The 26,268-nt window shown below is 38.1% G+C and overlaps 2 protein-coding genes across 3 annotated transcripts in view; both read right to left on the bottom strand.

Annotated features, from left to right (window-relative positions):
* LOC127647294 (TBC1 domain family member 16-like) overlaps nt 1-7,270 on the bottom strand; it is a 36,974-nt gene extending 29,704 nt beyond the window's left edge. For both annotated transcript variants that reach the window (XM_052131457.1, XM_052131458.1), the window contains exon 1: nt 7,143-7,270. The gene's annotated coding sequence lies outside the window, so the exon portion shown is untranslated. The remainder of the gene's footprint in view (nt 1-7,142) is intronic.
* Nucleotides 7,271-9,866: 2,596 nt separating this feature from the next.
* On the bottom strand, nt 9,867-26,199 carry gaa (alpha glucosidase). The gene is made up of 19 exons (XM_052131445.1): nt 25,512-26,199; nt 24,887-25,038; nt 23,679-23,844; nt 23,454-23,550; nt 23,251-23,370; nt 23,054-23,172; nt 22,505-22,636; nt 20,314-20,424; nt 20,017-20,130; nt 16,970-17,054; nt 16,737-16,854; nt 16,439-16,572; nt 15,198-15,349; nt 14,629-14,777; nt 14,400-14,541; nt 13,071-13,169; nt 12,812-12,976; nt 10,996-11,148; nt 9,867-10,696 (listed from the first exon to the last, which is right to left on the bottom strand). The coding sequence occupies exons 1-19, from the start codon at nt 26,055-26,057 to the stop codon at nt 10,634-10,636; spliced, it is 2,817 nt and encodes a 938-aa protein (XP_051987405.1). The 5' UTR covers nt 26,058-26,199; the 3' UTR covers nt 9,867-10,633.
* Nucleotides 26,200-26,268: the final 69 nt, after the last annotated feature.

Here is a 26,268-nt window from a genome sequence, read left to right as displayed (position 1 = left end):
TTCAAACTCAAATTTAAACAGTACAATGAAACACACACACACACACACACACACACACACACACACACACACACACACACACACACACACACACACACACACACACTCCTCTCTTCAACTGGCATCTCCGGCTCATCCTTTTCTCCCACCCAGCTGATTAGGACAATTCAGTGCCGGAAGTGCATCCTCACGGCCCAGCTATGTCCTCCTCCATGTCACAGTCAGAATAACAGTAGATTGAATGATTGATTTACATTTATGCATTTGGCAGACGCTTTTATACAAAGCAACTTACAGTGCACTTATTACAGGGACAATCCCCCAGATTGCAACCTGGAGTTAAGTGCCTTGCTCAAGGGCCCAACCGTGGCATCTTGGTGGTGCTGGGGCTTGAACCCCCGACCTTCTGGTCAGTAACCCTGAGCCTCAACCGCTGAGCCACCACTGCCTCATCTGATTTCATCACATTCCCAGTGGGTCAGAAGTTTACACACACTTGGTTAGTATTTGGCATTTAACTTGGGCCAAACGTTTTGGGTAGCCTTCCACAAACTTCACAATAAGTTGCTGGAATTTCGTCCCATTCCTCCAGACAGAACTGGTGTAACCGAGTCAGGTTTGCAGGCCTCCTGTCTCGCACACACTTTTTCAGTCCTGCCCACAAAGTTTCTATCAGATTGAGGTCAGGGCTTTGTGGTGGCCACTCCAATAACTTGACTTTGTTGCCCTCAAGCCATTTTGCCACAATTTGGGGGTATGCTTAAGGTCATTGTCCATTTAGAAGACACATTTGCGACCAACTTCCTGGTTGATGTCTTGAGATTTTTCTTCAATATCTCCACATAATTTTCCTTCCTTATGATGCCATCTATTTTGTGAAGTGCACCAGTCCCTCCTGCAGTAAAGTACCCCCAGAACATGATGTTGCCACCCCCATGCTTCACGGTTGGGATGGTGTTCTTCGGCTTGCAACCTCACCCTTTTTCCTCCAAACATGACGATGGTCATTATGGCCAAACAGTAAAGACCAGAGGAATTTTCTCCAAAAAGTAAGATCTTTGTCCCCATGTGCACTTGCAAACTGTAGTCTGGCTTTTTTATGGCGGTTTTGGAGCAGTGGCTTCTTCCTTGCTGAGCAGCCTTTCAGGTTATGTTGATATAAGACTTGTTTTACTGTGGATATAGATACTTGTCTACCTGTTTCCTCCAGCATCTTCACAAGGTCCTTTGCTGTTGTTCTGGGATTGATTTGCACATTTCCCACAAAACTTCGTTCATCTCTCGGAGACAGAATGCGCCTCCTTGCTGAGTGGTATGATGGCTGTGTGGTCCCATAGTGTTTATACTTGTGTACTATTGTTTGTACAGATGAACGTGGTACCTTCAGGCATTTGGAAATTGTTCCCAATGATGAACCAGACTTGTGGAGGTCCACAATTTCTTTTCTGAGGTCTTGGCTGATTTCTTTTGATTCTCTCATGATGTCAAGCAAAGAGGCACTGAGATTGAATGTAGGCCTTAAAATACATCCACAGGTACACCACCAATTGACTTGAATTAGCCAATTAGCCTATCAGAAGCTAATTAGTAGATGTCCTAAATGACTTGCCAAAACTATAGTTTCTAATAAGAAATCTGTGGAGAGGTTAAAAAATGTGTATCTAATGTGTAAAAAATAAAAAATATGCAGTATCTAATGTGCCTATTAGAAGTCAGTTTCCTTACACATCTCAGAGAACACACACACACACACACACATGTTGTGTTTCCATGTTTTATGGGGACTTTCCATAGACATAATGGTTTTTATACTGTACAAACTTTATATTCTATCCCCTAAACCTAACCCTACCCCTAAACCTAACCCTCACAGAAAACATTCTGCATTTTTACATTTTCAAAAAACATAATTTAGTATGATTTATAAGCTGTTTTCCTCATGGGGACCGACAAAATGTCCCCATAAGGTCAAAAATTTCGGGTTTTACTATCCTTATGGGGACATTTGGTCCCCACAAAGTGATAAATACACGCCACACACACACACACACACACACACACACACACACACACACACACACATGTTGTGTTTCCATGTTTTATGGGGACTTTCCATAGACATAATGGTTTTTATACTGTACAAACTTAATATTCTATCCCCTAAACCTAACCCTACCCCTAAACCTAACCCCCACAGAAAACTTTCTGCATTTTTACATTTTCAAAAACATAATTTAGTATGATTTATAAGCTGTTTCCCTCATGGGGACCGACAAAATGTCCCCACAAGGTCAAACATTTCAGGTTTTACTATCCTTATGGGGACATTTGGTCCCCACAAAGTGATAAATACACGCTCACACACACACACACACACACACACACACACACACACACACACACACACACACACACACACACACACACACACACACACACACACACACACACACACACACACACACACACACACACACACACACACACAGCTAGCTAAAACTAAACCTAATGGCAAGAAAGCAGAAACAATATTACAAATAGTGAACCAGATCTCTAAAACTAAAAAGACTTATTCAACAACTTAACCGTGTTGGGGAGTAACTAAAGTAGCTACACTGGAACTACAAATTTCAGTAGTGTGGCCGTAGCTCCACTGTTTTCAAAAATGAGTATTTTTACAGTAACCATCTACTTTTTCCAACAAGTAGCGGTGTAGCGTGACAAAACTCTCTCTCTAATGTGGGAAGTCTCATTTATTTTACTGAACCGGTTCGTTCCATATAAATGAAACTAATTAATTCATTTGAGTCACTTTGCAGATACACTGAAACCCCTAATAAGTTGACTTTACTCAACTGAATTGAGTAATGGGGTCTCTAAAACGTGTGTTATTAAGTTCAACTTGGTGTTCATATAGAATGAACTTAACTATTTAAGTTAAGGTAAATGTAAGGCTACCTAGATATGGTAGATACAAGTAGACTTAACTCAATCATACAATAACAGCTTAAAAAAAATTACAATTATAATTGATTTTAGGTCAATCAATAAATAAACGTAATTCTCCATGGAAATGCATACAGTATATCTGTTCTTCAATTGCACATGCTCAAAGAGAACTGAAATACAGTTAACAGGGTCCAATTTGAGCAAAGAGGACACAGATCTCCCTAATGGTGACATCACACAGAACAATTTGAAACAAAACAACATAAATAATACTACAAAAGAGCTAAAACCTCTATGAATTCTTAATAACAACTATTTAAATGCTCTCATAAGTGCCCTTTGACCAAGGAAACATAATTTAATCATTTGAGTTCAAAGCATTGGGGGTATTCCCCACAGCCTCAATTTTGCACTCAATAGTTTAAGTTATTAATAGGGCACAACGGGCTAAAGGCTCCATGGGGTAAAAGGCTCCATTGATTTTATTTTCTCCCAAAACACTAAATAGCAACACAAACTTCCATAAGTCTTTCCTAAACACCTGTTTGTAACTACACTGGTCATTAAATAAAATAAAAAAATAATATCTGTCCAATAAGTTAAAGGATAGTATTTGGGGTAAAAAGCCCCCCTGATGCCGGTGCTAAAGGCCCCTAATAAACACAGTTTTTTAAGTGACGTGAAATGGGCTCACGTTGACTCATCCAATCATAATAGAGTTTAGTTTGTACTTGAGGTCTGATAAAATGACAAATGTGTTTGAAATTAACAGGAAATGGTTTTTCAACTTAATTTGTTACTCAAAAAAATTATCTTGCCATCTCAAAATTATTTGCATTACTTGACAAATTGTGCCCTATAACTATTGACCCGGTATCTACACGATATCACTTTTAACAACCTAGGGGCCTTTTACCCCAAGTGAGGGAGACTTTTACCCCGCTCCTTCACCACCTTTTTATTTTTTAAACTGAATTTTAAATCAAAACAACCTTCCGTTATTATATCTTTTCACACAAATGATGTTGCTCCATCAATATATGAGCCAGGCCGCCGACCGCGAAGGGAGAAGGGGCTCCTAGCCGACCGCCTGGAGTGGTCAAGGCCGCTGCCAAGGGCGGGGGGAGACCCCTACCAGCCGCTAAATGCGGCAGGGTCGGGATGACCGCCAGGAGCCGGAAGAATGTCTCCGTTCCGCACAGGGAGGCGCAGTTGTCGTCCATTGGAGGTTGGAGGAGTGGCCGAGGACCAAGCTACGGTGTATCGGAGAACCGGCGAGTAAGTGTTTTCCCCTCTCTCTCTCTCTCTCTCTCTCTCTCTCTTTCCTTAAGGGGAGCCTTTAACCCCATTGTACCCTACTTAAAATCTTATGTCTACTTTTTTTTTAAGAAAAATAAGTTCAAGGAACTTAGATACTTGAGTTATGAGCCCACAGGATCACCTGTTCACCTACTTATTCATGCGATTATCCAATCAGCCAATCGTGTGGCAGCAGTGCATAAAATCATGCATATATGGGTCAGGAGCTTCAGTTAATGTTCACATCAACCATCTGAATGGAGAAACAATGTGATTGCTGGTGCCAGATGGGATTTACGGGAGTGGTGGTGGTGTAGTGGGCTAAAGTGCATAACTGTTAATCAGAAGGTCACTGGTTTGATTCCCACAGTGAACACCATTGTGTGCTTGAGCAAGGCACTTAACTCCAGGTTGCTTCGGGGGGATTGTCCCTGTAATAAGTGCACTGTAAGTCGCTTTGGATAAAAGCGTCTAGCAAATGCATAAATGTAAATGTAACAGTCTCTAGAGTTTACTCAGAATGGTGCTAAAAGCCTGGAGCTTGTTGTAGCTAACTACTTTTTCAAAAAGCGTAGTTGGACTGTAGTTGAATTACTTCAAATTATGAGTAGACGGTAGCTTGACAAGATATACGGTATCAAAAGCAGCTTCCCCAAACACCCTGAGAAAACGCCTCGAGCACTTCCTTGGGAATTTTAGAACCTCGATGAAAACCAACCAACAAAAAGACCATTTGCTATTTCAGGTATTTGGGCAATTTGGAAGCAGACATTTTTAAACGAGCTTGTCCGGTATGGTATCTCTAAAAGTAGAGAGTTAATTTTCCTTCACTTTAATTACGTGGGATATATATACACAGGTGGATGAGGGCCACATGTATCATAAAGCTATGATTGCAGTGCAAACACAATTCCAGTGAATAAACATGCCACATCATGGCACTGGACTATCTTGCAGGCCAAATCAGGGAAAGTGATATTGTACTATCACAACTGTGTATTGAGAAGAGAGTGCCACTAGTAGAAGCATGTGTTGTTTCTCCTTTGAGCTGTCAACACCGCTGGAAACTCATCAGCCATACAACAGAACAACAACTTGAACCGAAATACACTTTGAAAACTACAGAAATAAAAGAGTTTGCAATTGTTAAAATGTCAGAACACATAGTTTCCAATATGACTATTTAAAATAAACTTGTCTGCTATGGAATAAATGTAAAGTGACTATTGCTTACATTTATGCATTTGAATTACAGTGCATTCATTAAACATACAATACATTTGATCAACCTGTTTTCCCTGACTATCCGTCATATTGAACTGGAATAACATTTTGATAGTAGATATAGATGACATAATATCCAATAGTAGGTTACACCTAGAACCAAATATAAAAAATCCTGTACGTATTATCAGGAGGATCTTGTTTCAGTCTTACTATATTTGATCCCATTAGAGCCCAGTGCAAACCCAAACGTTGTCATTACTAGAAAAATCTAGTTTTAATGAAACATTACATGAAATGTAACTCAAACATCTAAAAGTTCTTTGAACTTATTTATCTTACAAATCTATAAGCTTACAATTTTAAGTGTTAATAACTCAAACGATTGAGTACAACATTGAGGCTATGCATGGGGAATATATGGGGAATCAAGTTTATTTATTGATTGACACTGACTTGGCTATGCTATTCTTATTTGTTTCTTCCCCTTTTCTCCCCAATTTGGACGCCCAATTCCCAAGTCCTCGTGGTGGCATAGGGACTCGCCTCAATCCGGGTCATCTGAGACTGTCAATCCGAGCATCTTATCACGTGGCTTGTTGAGCGTGTTACCGCAAAAACATGCGTGTGGAGGCTTCACGCTATTCTATGCGGCATCCACGCACAAATCACCACACACCCCACCAAGAGCGAGAACCCCATTATAGTGACCACGAGGAGGTTACCCCATGTGACTCCTCCCTCCCTAGCAACCGGGCCAATTTGGTTGCTTAAAGAGACCTGTCTGGAGTCACTCAGCATGTCCTGGATTCAAAGGCTATTTAATATTCTTAATAACTTAATTTGAGTAAATTCAACTACAATTATCACGTAGAAACAACAATATTTAAATAGCAAATCTGAGTTAAGTCTACTTGCATCTAGTTAGCTTAACTTAAATAGTTAAGTTCATTATATGAACACCAATTTAAGTGAACTTAATTAGGCCTACACAAGTAACACAAAAATCAATTGACTTATTGATTGAATCAACTTATTATGCTTTTCAGTGAGCAAATGACATAGAATAGCATAGGCTATTCCCTAACCCTAGGCTTTTTTACTGGGAATATTCATAGATGATTCATGACATGCACCCCATTAAAATGTGCATTATTAAACATGCTACTAAACATCTTAATGCATGGAAATGTACTAAAAACCCATACAATATGACAGTGGCATATTAATCCAAATGTTAAAGAGAAAAGTTATAAGTCTTCAGCAATGAAGTGTGTGCATGTCCCGACAATGCAATGCCAAAACTATTATTTCAATAATAACTCATCATAATAAATGCATTTAGATATAGCATGCAGACTATATAAAGCACACCATGTGTTCATTTATTGATCTTGTTCGGGCCTGTGGGCTGTCTGATCGGACTGATTGACCTGTAATAATATTGCAATTAAATGCACAAGCCTTTTCGTGCCACTCTGCGTATCTGAAGCGTCATGTAACGCGTTGGAGAACAGATAACAGACGTAAAACGCGCCGAGAAATTTGGTCCCGTTATAATAGAGGTCCATCTAATGCTTTCCCCATATGGGACGCTGCTTGAACTACTTCAAATACTGACAGCCATTAGAATGAATTAGTAATCGTAAAACAAAAGTCAACACAATTACCTTCAGTAGCAGAAGCGATTATAACCTCTGCCACACGTCCACATCAGAAGCTGTCCAACGGAGAGTAATATATTATAGATATGTGCTGCTATAAATGACGCTGTTCTCTGAGTGTACGCATATGTTCATGAGCGATACGTCACTCCGTACGCCGCTGCTAAACCACGCCCACTGACAATTATGGAGTTAAAAATGTGACACAATTCTGCATGCGTAAAATCGTATTTTGAGCGTGCAACATATTTTTAGCACTTAAGTTGATATTTTGAGTGCAAAAAAATTATTTTGTACACGTAATATGATATTTTGAGTGCAGAAAAAATTTCTGCGTGCGCTAAATTATATTTTGAGGGCACAAAAATGTGATGTGTCAGTGAATGTCAGTTTTGTAAAGCTATGTATCTTCTTGGAAAGATTAATACATTTTTTGCATGTGCAACTTCTCACTCGCTCTCTCTCTCTCCTCATATGCACTCTACAGTGCTTTAGACTGTTGGCTTACTTTTACACCTGTATTCCGACAAGTCCCGTCTCCTATGTCAGGATTGGCTATTAGGAGCTGCCTGCAAGTGCTCTGTGATTGGACAGTTGAGGTAACTACTGCAAGCATGAACATCTCAGTGTTGCACATGAGCCACCAGGCACGATGCCCCAAGTTCAGTACAGACTTTATACACTGTATAAAGTATATACTATATAAAGTATAGTAGCCTCATGGGATCATGCAATGCTAAGGAGTTCTTTCTATTTTCTATTCTCAAACAAATGTACAAATTGTACTTTTAATTTACCCTTTGACAGGAGACATAAATAGCCTCATTTCCTTTTCTTCAGTTTCTTCTCATTAATCATTTTTGCTATAAGGGTTGTGGTAGAATGCTTCATAAAAACAGCATACTGAACATTTCAAAATACCCCACAGCTATGAAATGCAAACATAAAGAGCGTTTCTAATTTATTAACAATAGAATATGTTAATTTCAGGCAATATTTATAATATTCATAATCTATAAAATATACAATGCTTTCAAAAAATAAATAAATAGGAGAGGACACATTAAAGAAGATGGACAAAATAACATGTTTATAAAGAAAATAATATTGTATGTATAATGATAATGGTAGACTGTAATCTGGTCACATTTATTTGAATAAACTGATCTCTCAGAATATACTTTGGGATAGATAGAAGTCAAATCAAGTTCCCCAAAACTATACTATTACGTTTTACAATGTAGTTTTACACATGGGAGAGATTATATTTATATAATTTCAGATATAAGTGGCAGCTAACATGGCCAAGCTAATAGCTACTTAAGTGTAACTTGATAACCTAGAAAACCAAATACTAAAATAGACCAAACTGAGAGCTAGACAGATCTTGCTAGTAAGCCTATTGGCAGTGTACTAACAAATATATTGAATTAAGGTTAAGTAAAAACAGTTAAATCAACAAAAAAACTGCTTTCATGTGGTCATAGCGTGTTACAAATTTCCTTTCTTGACAACAAACTATCACCTTCTCCTCTTCCTCCTGTTTTGATTAGCAAGTTGATCAGTTGTGATCTAGCCAGCCAATCAAAATGTACCACCTCATCTCTAATTGGCTGAAATTCAGGTACATTATAATGTTGTAAACTTGTTGAGCAAGCAAGTGGTCAAAGCTATGACCTGCGCACACAGAGTGGGTAGTAGAAGAGAGCGAGTGAGATTTTGCATGCAAGTTAAATACATTTCAAAAATCTGTGCAAATTCACATTCAAATAATCTTTATTCAAGCGCAAAATAAATTTTTGTTTGCTCAAAATTAATTCAACTTTGCAAGAAGACACATTGCTTTACAAAACTGAGTTCACGCGCGTACAAAATATAATCCTGCGTGCGCAGAGCATTTATGTGTGCTCAAAATAACATCTTGCACACTCAAAATACAATTTTGCGCGCGCAGAATTGTGACACATGTATAACTCCATAGACATACCGCCACTTGCGCTTCCTTTGAAATAAAGGATAAAGACATTAGTCATGTTTATAATAATGACGCGTTTTACAGTATGTAGAAGATAACTGTTTTATGTCAACATACTCCTGAGACAATTAATCATTTATTTTGGAGTGTCCCAAATCACAAGTCTTTAAAAAAATTGTTTAAAAAAAATAAATGAAAAACAAAAGCCAATATTGTTGTTAATTTTGAAGAAAGTGTTAAATTGTATTTTAGTAGTATTTATATGTGATTCAATTGTGCCTATACATACATATGTATATCATATACTTATGTATATCATATACTTATGATATACATAAAGTTAAAAGGACTGAAATGCCTGTATTTGAACAATTTCAAATGTACATACATATTTGGAAACAATATCTTTTTATCAAATTTTTCTAAAGTTTTCTCATTTTCATTTTTATCTAGGCCAAATGTAATTTTTGTTGCTTCCCTTTTGTCTATTTTTTCCCCATATACCCCTGACATGTTTGATTTATAACAATGTTTTTTTTAATTGTTATATTCACTCTTGTTGATACCATTTGAACAGTTTTCGATAAAAAAAATTAAAATTAAATAATGATGTGTAACTTATTAAAAGCAACTACAAAGGGGTTAAATGTTTCTTGTTCACAATTTTGCATGCACAATCATTTAAAAGTGGTCAAAAAGGAAAAGCACATTTTGCACAATTTAAAACAGAAATTTACCAATTATAAGAATTGAAATGCACCAAAACATGAAAAAGTGTGGATTTGTTTGCAAATAAATAAATAGAATCACTATTTAAGCTGATTCAAACCTGTCTTCAATTCCCTATAAACATTCAATACATGAGGGGTCCAGTGGTCTGAGAGGCCACTCTGAAAATCTCATATTTACTTTTCATTTAAACCTTTAAATAAACAAAGTTTGGGGATTTAAAACATTTTCAAAACAGAAAAAATATGGTGTAAAATGAGGAAGGAATCGTTTTCTAGGTCACTTTTTAAATGTTGGCAAATTTGTGGTGTTGGCCATGTTCACTCACTCAAAAGGACACATTACCTTGTTTCCACACTTTAAATGTTTTTTTTTATTTCAGGATGTTTTTAAGATTTACGCATTGAAGTTTCATAACAAAATTCCTTAAATTTATTTTCTTTGCATTGAAGCACACAGCATGCTCTTTGGAACATATTATAAAGATAGTTTATTATTTCGTTATCATTGTATTTAATTCATCATACTTTGTGTTAATTATTTTGTCACTGAATTAATAAAAAAATAAAAAACAACCACAAAGCATTGTATCATTAATTTATGATTGACTCACAATTCTAAACACTAAATAAAGCATTCAACATTCAATATAAAATTCAACAAAACATACATTGTTTATAAACATTCAGTGCATTATTGATGATAATGACATACACAATAATATAAACAATTGCACAAGCATTTACACAGAAGATTTACACAGCAGTACAATCGCAGGGCCTTCATCCTTATATCAACTCCACTGTATTGTGAACATGGCTGTCATGAGTAAATCCAGACCAGGCACTGTAAGAACCTGCAGCACACACACACACACACACACACACACACACACACACACACACACACACACACACACACACACACACACACACACACACACAACTTTAAGTATTTTAATATGAACACCTTGTAGTGAATGTTTTATTTTTTTTACAGGATCTAAACATTTAAAATGCCCTTATTTGATATATATATATATATATAGAACCAACCAAACATTGTAGGTAGAAAGCAGCTTTTGTTGTTTTTTTATGTAAAGCCATTCATATATGTGTGAAAAACTGCAACAGTGATGAGACACAGGGTGCTTACCTTGGTGTCTGAGCTGTATGAGAAGTCACAAACTTTCTCTCCATTGGCCCACACAGCTGTAGGAAGTGTCTGAACCCCAAAAACACGCACTTCCCCGAGGACCAAATGATCAAGAGATCCATTTAATTTCACTGGCTTACCGACCAAATGAGACTAGAGTGGGGAATATAAAAATGAAACTCATGATGGATATAATTTCAACTTGATGGACAAATTGACCAAAGGCTTTGAGAATTCGTCTACAATGCAATTGAGAGTTGGGTTTCCTAGTTAACCATCATTAATAAAAATGTGCATAGAGCAACAACTGAACAACAGCTGTTTGGTAATGGATTACTCCAATGCAGGAGAAGACAACCTTAAAAAAGGGAAAGAAATTATTTGCCATATAAAATACCCTTTGCATTTCAATTTATCAGGATGAAACAGGATATTAGACAAGAAACAGCTTATTTTATCCATCAGTGATTGCAGGATGCAACCAGGGAACATGCATTAAGGAAGTAAGTAAAGTGAACTTCAGAATCAGAATCACAATGAGCTTTTTTGCCAAGTAAGTTTACACTCATGGTTTACACTCATAGACCTGTTTGCTCTATAAGCAAATTGAAGGGGATCCAGGTCATGTCCTTCAGGTGAGCCAACACATTCTCTCAAATTACTTCATAACCACAGACGTCAGAGCGATGGGTCTGTAGTCATTAAGTCCTTTGATCTTGGGTTTGTTTGGGTTGGGGGAGATTATGGAGCATTTGAAGCAGTAGGGAACTTCACACCGCTCCAGTGATCGGTTGACGATCTGTGTGAAGATGAGGGCCAGCTGGTCAGCAAAGGATTTTATACAAGTGGGTGAAACTCCATCTGGGCCCTTTCATTTTCTTGTCTTCTGTTTCCAGAAGACCCGGCACACATCCTCTTCACATATCTTAAGTGCATGTAGAGCAGCAGGAGAGGGGAGGAGGGAGGTGGCAGGAGGTGTAAATGTTTGTGTGCTGTGGTTGTGTGACTGATGTTTTCATATCTACAGTAAAAAACATTCAACAAAATTGGTTTTCAGCTTTTCAGAATAGCTTCTTTTATCAACTCTAAAATCCTTTGTCAGTCTGTATTTGGCCTGATTGTTAAATATTTTATCCCCACTTCTGTAAGCATTCTCTTTGGCCTGGTGGTGGCTGTGGGATTCGAACCAACGACCTTCTGATTACCAGTTTACCAGTTATGTGGTTTAGACCACTACACCACCACCACTCTCTAGGGATAGAGCGCTATGCATCCTTTATTGTTGTGTAGCAGTGATCCAGTGTATTTCTGTCTCTGGTGGGGCTTGTAATGTGCTGTCTGTATTTGGGCAGTTCACGTGAGAGATTTGCCTTGTTAAAATCTCCAATAATAATAATGTGGAGATGTAATTCATCCATTTTGTTAGGAAGAGCAGAGATTCGCTAGATGGATGCTTGGCAGCTCGGTTCGAAAGTTGCGCTTTCGGAGCTTGACCAGCGCGCCAGCTCGCTTTCCACATTTGCGTCTTTTAACGCGCTTGTACAGCACTGCTGCTCCTCCGACTAAAATGTCCAACAGAAATGTTAAAAGATTGTCAGGCGTGTGCTGCCAAATATTCAGCAGTTTGTCTTTGGGAAAACTGATCAGAAATAGATTACTAAACACAGGACAAACCAACAAAAACAACAAAAGAACTGAAGAGCTCCACACTGCGGCAGACATCCGTGGCGCCATCTTATGTAACTTAGAGTTCATGTTAACTTTGACTTTGTCAGACAAACCATATCTCTCTGAATAGAGGAACAAACAGTTCTACCTCTTCAGCCCAGAAGTGAATGTATGAGTAATCTCCCCTTTCAAAAGTGTCCAAACTTTCTCCATCATCCCAGAAGAGCTCCCCTTTGGCCAAGCTCCCTACAGAGAGTGCCACGATTAGGATAAAAGGGTTTCTACGTGACGCAGTAGTAGTCAATGCAGGAACCTGAGAAATATATATAAAAAATAATAATAATAAAAGAAATCGCATGCTAGCACAGCCCAAAATCTATGAAAACCATCTCTCCATTGTACGCCACCTGTTGTGGAATGATGCTTCCCTCTCTCACGTGAACGTTGATGATGTCCAGTGGGGCAGGAAACAGAATGTATTGCCCATTACTGTGATATGCCTGTCCCTGTATGAAAACACAGAGACTTCAATTTCAAATGAAGAGCATTTAAAGGGATATTTCTCCCCAAAATTTAAATTCAGTCATTAACCCTTTCTTTCTTAAGCAGAAAGCAAATGGAACAATTTGAAAGAATGTACAAAATAGCTCTCAATTATCATTTGCACATGTGCACATTCAAACCTAGTGTGTCAGGAAAGTCACCCTAGATTTAATGTAAATGACCCAAAAATAAAACAAATTGTCGCATCATTTACTCACCCTCATGCAAGCCCAGATGAGTATGACTTTCTTTCTTCTGCAGAACACAAATATGTTTAGAAGAACATTTCAGCTCTGTAGGTCCATACAATGCAAGTGAATGATGAGCAGAACTTTGAATCTTTAAAAATAACACAATGGCAGCATAAAAGTAATCCATATAATTCCAGTGGTTTAATCCATGTCTTCAGAAGTGACGTGATAGTTATGCAGGAGAAACGGATCAATATTTAAGTCCTTTTTTTACTATAAATCTCCACCTCTGACCAGCCCCCACCTGTACGTGGCGATACGCACGAATAATGTAAATCGCCAAAAAAACAAAGCAGAATGTGAAAGTGAAAGTGGAGATTTAAGGTACAAATGACTTAAATATTGATCTATTTCTCACCCAAAGCTATTATTATCACTTCTGAAGATATAGATTTAACAACTGGAGGCATATGGATTACTTTTATGTTTCCTTTGTGTGATTTTTTGAGCTACAAAGTTCTGTTCACCATTCACTTGCATTGTGTGGACCTACAGAGCAGAAATATTCTTCCAAAAATCTTAATTTGTGTTCTGCTGAAGAAAGAAAGTCATCCACATCTGGGATGGCATGAGGGTGAGTAAATGATGAGAGAATTTTCATTTTTGGGTGAACTGTCCCTTTAAATATATGGAAGATTTGAGAGCTACAGCAGAGGGGAAGATTTTCAATTAATAATGATTCTATTTTTTTTGCCTGTCCCTCACACCAAGTTATCATAAGACTTCAGAACACTATGAATATAAGAGTCATTTGTACTACTTTTATAATACTTTTTTTTATCTTTGTCGAATAGGAAAGTGCAGCGCAAACATTCCTCAAAATTTCTCTATGTTTCACGGAAAAACCTAATGCCGTTCCAAACCTTTATGCTGTTGAGTACTTTTTTTTGGGTGATATAGTTTTGTACAGAATGTAAAGTACAGTATAAGAGGAAGAATTACATTGTGCAGACTGTACCAAGTCCCTAGAGGGAGATATGCTATCACCTCCACCGCTCCCTGCTCCAAAACCGGACTGATAAGTATTGAACTCCCCCATAGAAACTGCTTATCAATGCTCTGGCAATTTGGATCAGTGGGGAATCTGAAAGAAATGAAGATTCTTAAGAAATGGGCCAACACGGAGTTCAAAAAAGTGATATACAACTATTTTTGGAATGGTCATGTGTACTCAATGAAGAGGGGACGAGCCACAGTGCGGGCAGAGGTGTGTGCATGGTGGAACTGCGTGTAGAGGAAAGGCAGGAGAGAGTATCGCAGCATTACCGCAGCCCTCATGGAGTCTTGGGCTTGTCTGCTGAATACATACGGCTCCTGGGGCTAGGAAAATGGAATATGTTTAAATATACACACACACACACACACACACACACACACACACACACACACACACACACACACACACACACACACACACACATACACATACACATACACACACACACACACATACAAGTATGCAACAAATACATCATATTGTTCAAAGTAATATTATTTTAGGTAACACTTAGGATACGTCATGTTCTTGGGTGCGTTACGAACTGCATCCTGAAATATTTCGCAGTGCAAAAGCTAATGAAAATAGAGCTTGTGTAGCTAGAAGTGTCTGCATTCATACTTGCATACATACTTGGGTAGAGTACAGTGTGATTCAGTCGTTATGTGTTCTTAGTGTGGAGCAATTTAAATGGAATTGACTTGTCCCTTTAGCTAACAGTACAGTGTTGATGTATATCTTACAGCATTTGGCTTGTCGTTATGATTTCTCATAAAGGGGTAAAAGGCTCCAAGTTGTGTCCAGCGCACACAAAGCTCTTCAGTCGTGTCCCCACCAAATCCACACACGTCAGCTCCCACTAACGGAATGCCATAGAGTCCGAACAGCAGCACACCTGATACAGACACACAAACACAGAACTTAACTAACTACAATTACAATACTAAAACGGTTTTAAGAGTATTATTCCGAAACAATCAACAGAAACATGAAGATAATGATATACAGTATGCAAATAATATTTTTGAATAAGACTTGTTTTAAAAGAAAACTTTTGTAGCATTTTATCCACTTTTATTGTTAGTCAATATTTCTATATTCTATATATGAGGCTTTCATGACCATTTTCCATCCTCTGATCCTTAGAATTAAAGGAATAAGTCACGCATATATTAGTCATCCCAGACGTGTATGACTTTCTTTCTTCTGCTGAACCCTAACGAAGATTTTTAGAAGAATATTTCAAATCTGTAGGTCCTCACAATGCAAGTGAATGGTGGCCAGAACTTTGAAGCTCCAAAAAGCACATCAAGGCAGCATAAAAGTAATTCATACGAATCCAGTGGTTAAATCTATGACTTCAGAAGCGATATGATCGGCGTGGGTGAGAAAAGGATCAATATTTAAGACCTTTTTTACTTTAAATTCTCCTCCCTGACCAGTAGGTGGCGACATGCACAGAGAATACGAGTTGCCAAAAACAAAAGAAGAAGGTGAAAGTGAAAGTGGAGATTTATAGTTTTAAAAAATTACTTAAATATGAATCTATTTCTCACCCGTAACTATAATATGGCTTCTGAAGTCATAGATTTATCCACTGGAGTCTTATGGATTACTTTTATGCTGCTTTTATGTGCTTTTTGAGCTTCAAAATGTCTGGCTACCATTCACTTGCATTGTATGAAACTACAGAGCTTAAATATTCATCTAAAATCTTTTTTGGTGTTCTGCAGAAGAAAGAAAGTCATGCAAGGAAGTGTAATCAAGCTTGAAATCATGATCGTGCTTAGAGACTGCAATGGAAAGTTGATCAGTGAAAAAACATTGTATTTTGGTCTGTTTTCACGCAAAGCAGATTCGATTGTCAGAAGACACGGATAATTAATATGCTGCCTTTATGTGCTTTTTGGAGCTTGGTCACCATTCACTTGCATTGAATGGACCAATAGACCTCATGTTGATATGTATTAGTGTCTTTTCTCACCAGGTATTGAAAACCGCAGTTGCTCCCAGTCGCTCTGCACATCTCCTGTCCAGTGTGCAGAGAAACGGCCTAGTCCGGGGAAAGACGACCGGGACAGGACAAAAGGTCGAGTACGCTTCACTTTCAGCAACGCGCTAAAATACACAGCAGTGGAAAGAATGGTGATAAAAAAAAACTTGTTTAATCATGCCAAAGAGCCAGACTTATGGATCTGATTTATTACCAATACACTTTATCTATATGGCCATATCATGTTATTACAGTTTGAATGAGCTGAAGGAGTATTTAACAACCTGACCTGTGAGTCGCGATGGCCTCGGTGAACCCATAGAGATTGTGCAGATTGTAGTGATTGGACAGATACTGCTGAGCGGACATACACAGTGTTCCTGAGTTTAACTGGCCTCCAATCACACCTACAAAACCAGACAGATCGTCACTTCTCTTTGAAATTAATGACTTCCAGTTGCTTTGTTGCCACAAATAACAGTCAGTGTGAATGGTCCGTCAGGAATGTTTACAAGAGTTAACCTGGGGTATATGGTGGTTCCTCCAATTTAGTAACAGGACATCCTTCCACAGAGCCCTGGACAAAATTAGACGGTTCATTCATGTCCTGCGAGCAAAGTGTGAAAGAAGCTAAATGGATTAGTTGGAAATAGCACAGACAATTAAAATAACTAAGAAATCATACAGTGGGTATTACAACCCCAATTCTGAAAAAGTTGGGAATAAAAACGAAAAAGGAATAATTTATAAATTATATTCACCCTTTGCTATATTGAACTACACATAATGTGATGTTTTATCTTGTGAATTTTATTGTTTTTCTTTAAACTGTACAGTAACTTCAAATCAGTTGATTGCAACACACTCCAACAAAGTTGAGATGGGAAATTTAACACTAATAACAATTTGACGAGATGAAATAACAAGATGTTAAACAGGTGAGGCAATCATGTTATAGTATATAAGGAGCCTCCAAAAACAGTCTAAAAGAGCAACGATCATTCGAGACTTGTCAATTTGCAAACAGATGCTTCAGCAAATAATCCAGGACTTTAAGAACAATGTTCCCCAAAGACAAATTGGAAGGATTTGGGGCATTTCACCCTCTACAGTGCACAATATAGTTAAAAGATTCAAGGAATCTGGTCAAATCTCAGGTGCGTAAAGGGCCAGACGAAAACCACTTCTGAATGCGTGTGATCTCTGATTCCTCAGACGTCACTGTCTTAAAAAACATCATTCATCTGTAATGGATATCATGAACATGGGATTGGGATTACTTTAGTAAACCTTTGTTAGTCAACATCACTCACTGCTGCATCCACAGATGCAAGTTAAGAGTTTACTTTGCAAAGGAGAAGCCGTACATCAACACTGTCCAGAAGCGCTGCCGACTTCTCTGGTCTCGGTCTTATCTTAGATGAAAAGTAGAACAGTGTAACTGTGTTTTTGGTCTGAAGAGTCACATTTCAAAAAGTTTTTTGAAAAACACAGCCATCGTGTTATCCGGTCCAAAAAAGGAAAAGGGCCATCCAAGCTGTTATCTGCATCCGTTCCAAAAGCCAGTGTCCGTATGGGCCAGGGGTGTGTCAGTGCCCATAAAATGGGTAACTCGCACATCTTTGAGAACAACATGAATGAAGACAGATATGTAAAAATTATGGAGCAACATATACTGCCATCCAGCACCGTCTTTTCCAGGGACGTCCCTGCATTTTCAGCAGGACAACTTCAAACCACATACTGGCTTGGATTACAAGTGCATGGCTGTGTAAACAGAGAGTACGGGTGCTAGACTGGCCTGCCTGCAGTCCTGACCATCTCCAATTGTGAATGTGTGGTGCATTATGAAGCGCACCATATGGCAATGAAGACTTCGTACAGATGAAGACCTGCATAAAATGGATGAATGGGGGAAAATTCTACTTTCTAAACTTAACAAACTTGTGTCTTCAGTGCCTAAATGCTTAATAAGTGTTATTAGAAGGAATGGTGATGTTTCACAGTGGTAAGCACAACACTTTTTATGAGCGTTGCAATCATCTGATTTGAAATTACTGTAAATGTTTTTAAAATAATGAAATTCACAAGGTAAAACATCATATAATGTGCAGTTGTAGTGCTTTCAATATAGCAATGTGTGAATATAATTTACAAATCACACATTTTTATTTTTATTAGCATTTTTCATACTGTCCCAACTTTTTGGGAATTGGGGTTTTATTAGGTAAAATTGAACATATCATAAAAAAACATGATTTTCTTGCTAGACATTTAAATAGCATGGTATGTATACACTTATGTTCACGATCCAGTGCAGAGTTTAGACAATCATGACAGAGGACGTCTACATATAGAAGTCTTAAAGTTACAGTAGCAAAAAACAGCCTGCTTATAAAAATATTCCAGGTTCAATACAAGTTCAGCTCAATTGACAGCATATGTGCATTATGTTTACTAACACAAAATATATTTTTGACTCGTTCCTTCTTTTCGTTAAAGAGCAGAAATTGCGGTAACAGTGAGTCAATTAAATACAATGGAAGTGTGAATGGGGCCAATTTTTGGGGGGCTTAAAGGCAGAAATGTAAAGCTTATAATTTTATTAAAGCACAATTTGTCTGTTAAAACTCATGTAATAATTGAGCAGTACATATTTTAATTTTGTCATTTTTAGTCATTTTAGAGTTTTAGGGTTACAACGCCATGCAATGAAGTTGTAAAATTGGATATAACTTTACACAAAAAAGGTTAGTAAGTGATTTTATAACACTAAAATTGTGTTAACACATAAATGTATGTGTTGAGGCTATACTTTCAAAGCATAGCCTCAAGTTTAGAGTAGTTTAACATTTACAGATTGGGTCCATTGACTTCCATTGTAAGTGCCACACTTTAACCCAGATTTTTGGGTTTGGAGTAAATAGATTTTCCGAATGGATACGTTTTTTTAAACAGATTAAACCGAATTGAATCTGTCATGTTTTCTATAACTCAATTTTGTTTTTGTTCTCCAAATGACGGTGGCTGTGCCGAAACATGATATATGATTCTGTATCATATGATCGCTATGTGTTTGTATTAGACTAATTGATCACATGTGTGTTGGATAATTGAAGTATATAAGTGTGTTCATGTATATAGAGTAAGCCAAACACTCAAGAAGCTTCTGTGGGACCAAAATGATTGTATCTTTTTTAATATGCATGGAGCGCTTTAATTGCACATTTTTGTATTGATGGAAAAATAAAAGAACAACACTGGATATCTCGGCTGACAGTCCCTATTTTTGTGGATAAATAAAAGTGAGTTGCATATTTTTTCTTGTTTTGATACTATTGAACAATCAACATTATGCCATAAATGCTGTCGATTGAGTTTAAAGGAATAGTTCACCAAAAAATTTAAATTCCCTCATCATTTAATCACCCTGATGTCATCCCAGATGTGTATAACTTTCTTTCATCTGCTGAACTCAAATTAAGATTTTTAGAAGAAAATGTCAGCTCTGTTGGTCCATACAATAAGGGGTTAAATGAGGGTGGGAAAAATAATCTACAAGTACTTACTATCCAAAGTCCATCCACTGGTACCTTGTAGTGAAAGCTTCTGATACAGTCCATCCACCAGTCCTTTGTTGTAGGATTGGTAAAATCTGGGAATGCTGTTGGACCTGGCCATACCTGGTTGGATATAAGGATACACAGCCTTGCCATTTGAACTTGCATCCAACTGTATATCTTATCTAGACTATAATACTATTACTAATTTGGTGAAACAAGTAGAAAATACATAAACGACTTGGTCTTGTTTAACTTTCATAGACAATAACAGTTCTATGGAATTGTGTGTGGAAAAACACTAACCTTCCCAATAAGTATCTGTCCACTGGAGTTGTTGATGAACACTCCACTCTTCAGACCATCATCAAAGGGTTTGTATGAACCAGGAGGACTTGAACTGCTGATGCCTGGATCCTAATACAGTACATGACCACATGCAGTACTGGGTAGTAACGGATTACATGCAATCTGGATTTTGTAATCAGATTACAAAAGTCAAGTACATTTAATTAGAAGTATACTAAAGTAGAATAACAAAGTATAATTCTTCTTTTTAAATACACTTCATTTAAAAAGAAAAAGACAAGCGACCCCCAAATCACTTAAGCACAAACCACGCCCCACAGCTGTGACTAAACCCTCAGGAACGTTTTCATTGGTCATCTCAATCATGTAGTCACCTGTGAATATTTAAGACTTCAGAAAGATTGTGAATAGATCCGATGTCGACATGTGATAAGATGCGTGGATTGACGGTCTCAGAAGCAAAGGCAACAACTCCCCATGCTCCTCACCGAGAGCGAACCACAATATAGCGACCACGAGGAGGTTACCCCATGTGACTACCCTCCCTAGCAACTGGGCAAATTTGGTTGCTTAGGAGACCCAGCTGGAGTCATTCAGCATGCCCTGGATTCAAACTCACGACTGCAGGGGTGGTAGTCAGTGTCAATAATTAGTGAGTTACCAAGGCGCAAGACACAAAAGACACAAAGACGCGTGTTTGATGAAATGTGATTATATTTTGAAGAACAGACGAAACAAAAGCAGAGTGAACGCCTGATTAGCTTGCTTGCCATTAAACTTAATGGAGGGCTATTGCCTAAGTTCTGCTGGCTCTATGGAGATTTTTTTATAGTGGTTTAATATCACAGCAGTGGCAAACAATGTCGAAGTTTAGGGCAAACATTATCCTTACCTAGCTGTCACAAATGAAAGCTGGTCAGGTAGACTTCGATTTTGCTCCTCAGGGCTGAGTGGAGGCTGTGACAAAAAATGTCATAGATGTGCAGGGGCTCGTGTGGTCTCGCAGAATTACAACTTAAGTGCAGATGTCGGGCTCACATTTAATGGATGCCAAGGGCCAAATTTAAATAAAACCTAAAATATAAATAAAAAATAAGAAATGACTTGCAAAAAGGACACTTATCTAGAGAAAGAGGGCGGGTGCTTGAGCACCACTTGGGGTCTATCTGTGCACGTGACTGCCTGCCTGAGTTTCTTCAACAGTTGGAGGCGGCACAACATTTGACAGAGGCGGCCGCCTCATAATTCTCCATGCAGGAAAAACCCTGCATAAATGTACTGTAAGTTTCTCAGTGTTAAGCCCCTCTTTTCTGTTGTTTTCGTGTGTGTGTGTGTGTGTATTTATTAATAGTAAAAAAAAGTTATCACACTTGGCGTAGCAATGTGTGGCCAATCAGCACAGTGATTGAGATGACCAATGAAAATGTTCCTGAGGGTTAGGAACTGCGGGGCGTGGTTTGGGGGGAAAGTTTGTAATGCTAAATTGCTGTAGTAAGAAGGTTTTAAGTGCCTTTTTTATTTCACTAAGAAATAGACAAGGAGTGAGTCAAGCACACCCACAAAATCATATCAAATCTTATATTTTGATCCATTAAATAAGTTCTTTAATGCATTTAAGCATTTTCATCTCCGAACTGCAAATGTAGGCACTGAATTTAGACTTTGCACTGAAAACTGACGCGGCCCTGAAACGTCTCAAGACAATAGCAAATTGAGTTGCGCCTCTTCGTTTACATACAATACACCCACAGTTTGTGTGCATAAACTCATAGATAGCGCAAACACTCCCATTCATGACCACATGTGATTCGTGTTGGCACAAAATTTGCACTTAGAAATAGCACACTCACGAAAATAGGTAATATTATGTCAAAATGGTACCAGTTTATCCTACTCTAAAACGCATGTGACATCAAACAAACAAGAATTACAGGCCAAAAGAAAACAAATTAGATTACCTCAAAAATGTAATCCAAGAGATTACGGAGGTTACGCACAACAATTTTAGTCAAGTAATTTGTAATCAGTATCAAAATACAAATCAGAAGTAATCTACCCAGCACTGATCACATGCTATTCAACCCTGCATCTATCAACTATGTTAAATACAATAATTCAATACAATAATAACTGAGCAATGAATGGATTTAGAAACAGAAAGCAAGTACAGTATAACTCACCAACTTACCAGTATGAGTACATACTTCATGCCCAGCTGATGTAACTCTTGAACCATTTGGGGCAAATCTCCAAACCGGTGCGGATCAAATGTAAAGACTCTTCTTTGGTCTGCATAATCAAGATCATTCCATTGTACGTCCTAAAAATGCAAATGTAACATTATTTTGGAAAGGCTCTAAAACACAGCATCGTGCTAGAGTCGAAAAGCTCCTGTAAGATCTATATGTTTGGAATGGCATACTACCATACTACTCAAACTATGCAGTATGTATACTGTGCAATCTGGAATGCCAGAATGACTTACTACATTAACCAAAATGTGCAGCCTACACAATGCATTGCACTCAACTTCAATTAGGTTTGATTGGACTGCCAAAAGAATTGGAAATAAATACAGTTATTTTGCATTTTTAATCTAAGATGAAAATGCATGGCACTCCATGGATGGAGGTCATGTGACAACAATGTAGACAACAGTAGGAAGTACAAAGTATATACTGTGCAGTATACCAGTATTCCATTCCGAACACAGCCATTATTTATTTTGTTTACATACTAGAGGGAACTTGGATTGGCGCATGATCTGTACCACTGTTCTTGTGATGTTGGTGGAAGTATAACCCCATCGACAGAGGTGGAAGCCTAGTGACCAGTAGGGTGGCATCATGGGGTAACCTCAAATAATAAGACACAAAATGAGTTTCACTCTGGATAAATTGCCAATTTGTAAAATGTCCAATGTTAGCTCTATACCTATAACCTCATGGTACTGTTGAACCACGCTCTGTGGACTTGGGCCTAAGAAGATGTAGAAGTCCAGAATTCCTCCAATGGTCACCCATGTTAATGCTGGAGCGGGCTGCAAAGCCACCTCTATGTTTTCCAAAGTTAAAGAACACAATTAGAGCGATCTTGTGATATTATACCCATTACACCCAAATGATGTGATAGTTTACCCATTGCATTGCTGTTGAGAAGGAAGACCCCATGTGCCTTTCCATCACCTTCTTGGACCAAGAAGAAGGGGTGAGAGCCATACAGGTTGGCACTTCTCTACAATCAGTCATATAAAACATTAATCATAGAAAGGAGGAAGTTAAAGGGACAGTTCATTCACAAATTTGAATTTCGGGTGAACTATACCTTTAAGAATGTGATACAGTATAGTGTGCTTGTCTTACATGCGGTGCCATGTCTCTGTTCCATAATGAAACAGAGGTCCAGTTCAAGTCCAGTGTGATGGGTGTGTAATGTTCACCTAGTCCAGATATCATAGAGGAAGCTAGAGAAGTCGAAATCTGTAGATACTGATCTGCAAACAGGAGGGGTCCTATTGTGGTATTGAGACTAAGAAACAAACACAATGCATTTGTACATTGTCCTAAATAGCCAATACGTAAAATTATTATTGTTAGATTTTATTCTTATCTAATTATTATTAGATAACTATATTACAATTGTTTTCTAACCAAAAAGGTAGGTAAGAGGCAATGCTATATTGTGAATATAGTGAAGGCTACATGGTGTTCTCTGCTAAGACAATTTAAACCAGCCTAAGGTGGTACAAGATCCCTGACATGTAAACAGTGCTGTGCAGTGATAATACACAGTATATACTACAGTGTGTTACCATTTCATGTACAACCCCAATTCTGAAAATGTTAGGAGTTGGAACAGTATGGAAAATGTGTAACGTCTCCATACTATTTGAAATGTGGATTCGTCTGACCACAAAACACGATTCCACTATTCTACTTTCCATCTCAGATGAGACCGAGCCCAGAGAAGTCAGTGGCGCTTCTGGACAGTGATGATGTACGGCTTCTCCTTTGCATTGTAAAACCTTAACTGGCATCTGTGGATGCAGCGACGAAAGATGTAAACTAACAAAGGTTTACCGAAGTATTCTCGAGCCGATTTTATGATTTCCATAAGAGATGCATGACTGTTTTTAAGACCGTTACGTCTGAGGTATCGGAGATCATGCACATTCAGAAGTGGTTTTCTGCCTTGTCCTTTACACATTGAGAATTGATCGGATTCGTTGAATCTTTTATCTATATTGTGCCCTGTAGAGGGAGAAATGCTCAAAATCCTTCAAATTTGTATTTAAGGAACATTCTTCTCAAAGCACTGGATTATTTGCTGGAGCATTGGTAAATTGGCTTTAATAAGTCTTGAACGATCCTTCCTCTTTTGGATTTTTTGGAGGCCCCTTTTATACAATAAAACCTCTCCTACTATTTTCTAAACTGTCCCAACTTATCCAGAATTGGGGTTGTAAGGCTGGAATGTTGTATTGACCAATCAGCATCCAGGGTTGTAAAATAAGAATAAAACAAGGCAGGGCAGTTGTGGCCCAATTTACAAAAAAGAAAATCATACTCACAGAACACAGCCATTGGATTTACGACGTACAATAAACCCAAAAGGGTCTGGCTGAAACTCCACATCATAGAGGAGGTCTTGTTTGTCGCTGTGGCCCCTGGAATAAGAGGTCACGAAGGGGACTTCATATCGAGAAGATAATGGATCCTTCAGCTGTTTTAAAGTACAATTAATGAAGTTAAGTCAGATAACGTAAGACTAAATGGGACTGGACCGGTAGTAAAATGCCAAGTTTTTCTTGGTTGTTGGCAGATAGGACGTTCCAAGCTTCATGGAGAATTTACCACAGTTCTTCTATCTATTCTCAATTGCTTCTGTCTCTTTATGTAATCTCAGACTGACACGGTGTTCATTGGGGGTCTCTGTGGGGAACATGACATCTGTTGCAGGGCTCTCTGATCTTCTATTCTAATCTTTTCTATTTGCAAAAGTAATGATTGTGAGTCTAACGTTTATATTTCCTATTGAAACACTAAAGCTTAAGATATAAATATCCAATTTAAGACAAATGCTTTTGTGAAACATCTTATGTGCATCTTAAAACTTTTGCACAGTAATGTACATTCCAGCAATAAATATGGGCTACTGTACCATTCCAATTTGTAAAAACGGAAAGATTCGCTCACAGTGATGTGGAGACGACCTGAAGATTCAGCCATTACATCTAGTTGTAGTGTGGAGATGTCCCAGGGCAAGTAAGAGGGTTTGGAACGGGTCAGGTTGGCCCTTTGACCCCTATCGCTGGGTAACAGGGGCCCCATGTTGTAACCTGGGTAACGGACTGGGTAGAAGCACCATGGTGGTCCTCTGGATCCAGACTGTGGTTGGGGCACATAACAGCATCTTCTGTCCAAACATTCAGCGTGACTCAAAGATCTGTCACGGCCACAGTCAATTCGGCTCTCCACAGCTATACCACACTGATCACGGTTAGCTTTAGAGCCAGTCATAAGAATATTGCCAAAGTCCTTTTGGGATTGTACAGTCCTGTATGAGATATTTAGAATATGCCAGATTTTCTCTGATGGTGAAAAGGCATATAAAACGTCCTGGTTTTCATGCACCAGGACAAGGAGAACAGATGTCAACAATAACAATGTCAGCAGTACAGAGGTGTGCAGCTGCTCACACCAAATTCTGCCCATTTTTATAGAGTTAACTAGGCTCTTCATGCATTAGGCACATTTGTCAACTTATGGTACCTGCAATATGAGCAATATAATATATTACAATAAATAAAAAGATAAATAAGTAAATCAATAAAGTGGAGCATTTAAGTCCTTTAAAATCAACATAGGTAACAACTTGAGTCGAAACAGGAATCGTCGGCGGAAATGACGCATGCACTCATGCGCAACTCCTCACCGTTTAAAAGTGCATTCA

Source organism: Xyrauchen texanus, chromosome 8, assembly GCF_025860055.1.
Source record: "Xyrauchen texanus isolate HMW12.3.18 chromosome 8, RBS_HiC_50CHRs, whole genome shotgun sequence".
Lineage (NCBI taxonomy): Eukaryota > Metazoa > Chordata > Actinopteri > Cypriniformes > Catostomidae > Xyrauchen > Xyrauchen texanus.
Note: the sequence above shows the minus strand (reverse complement) of the source record. Positions and strands in the feature narration are given on the sequence as shown.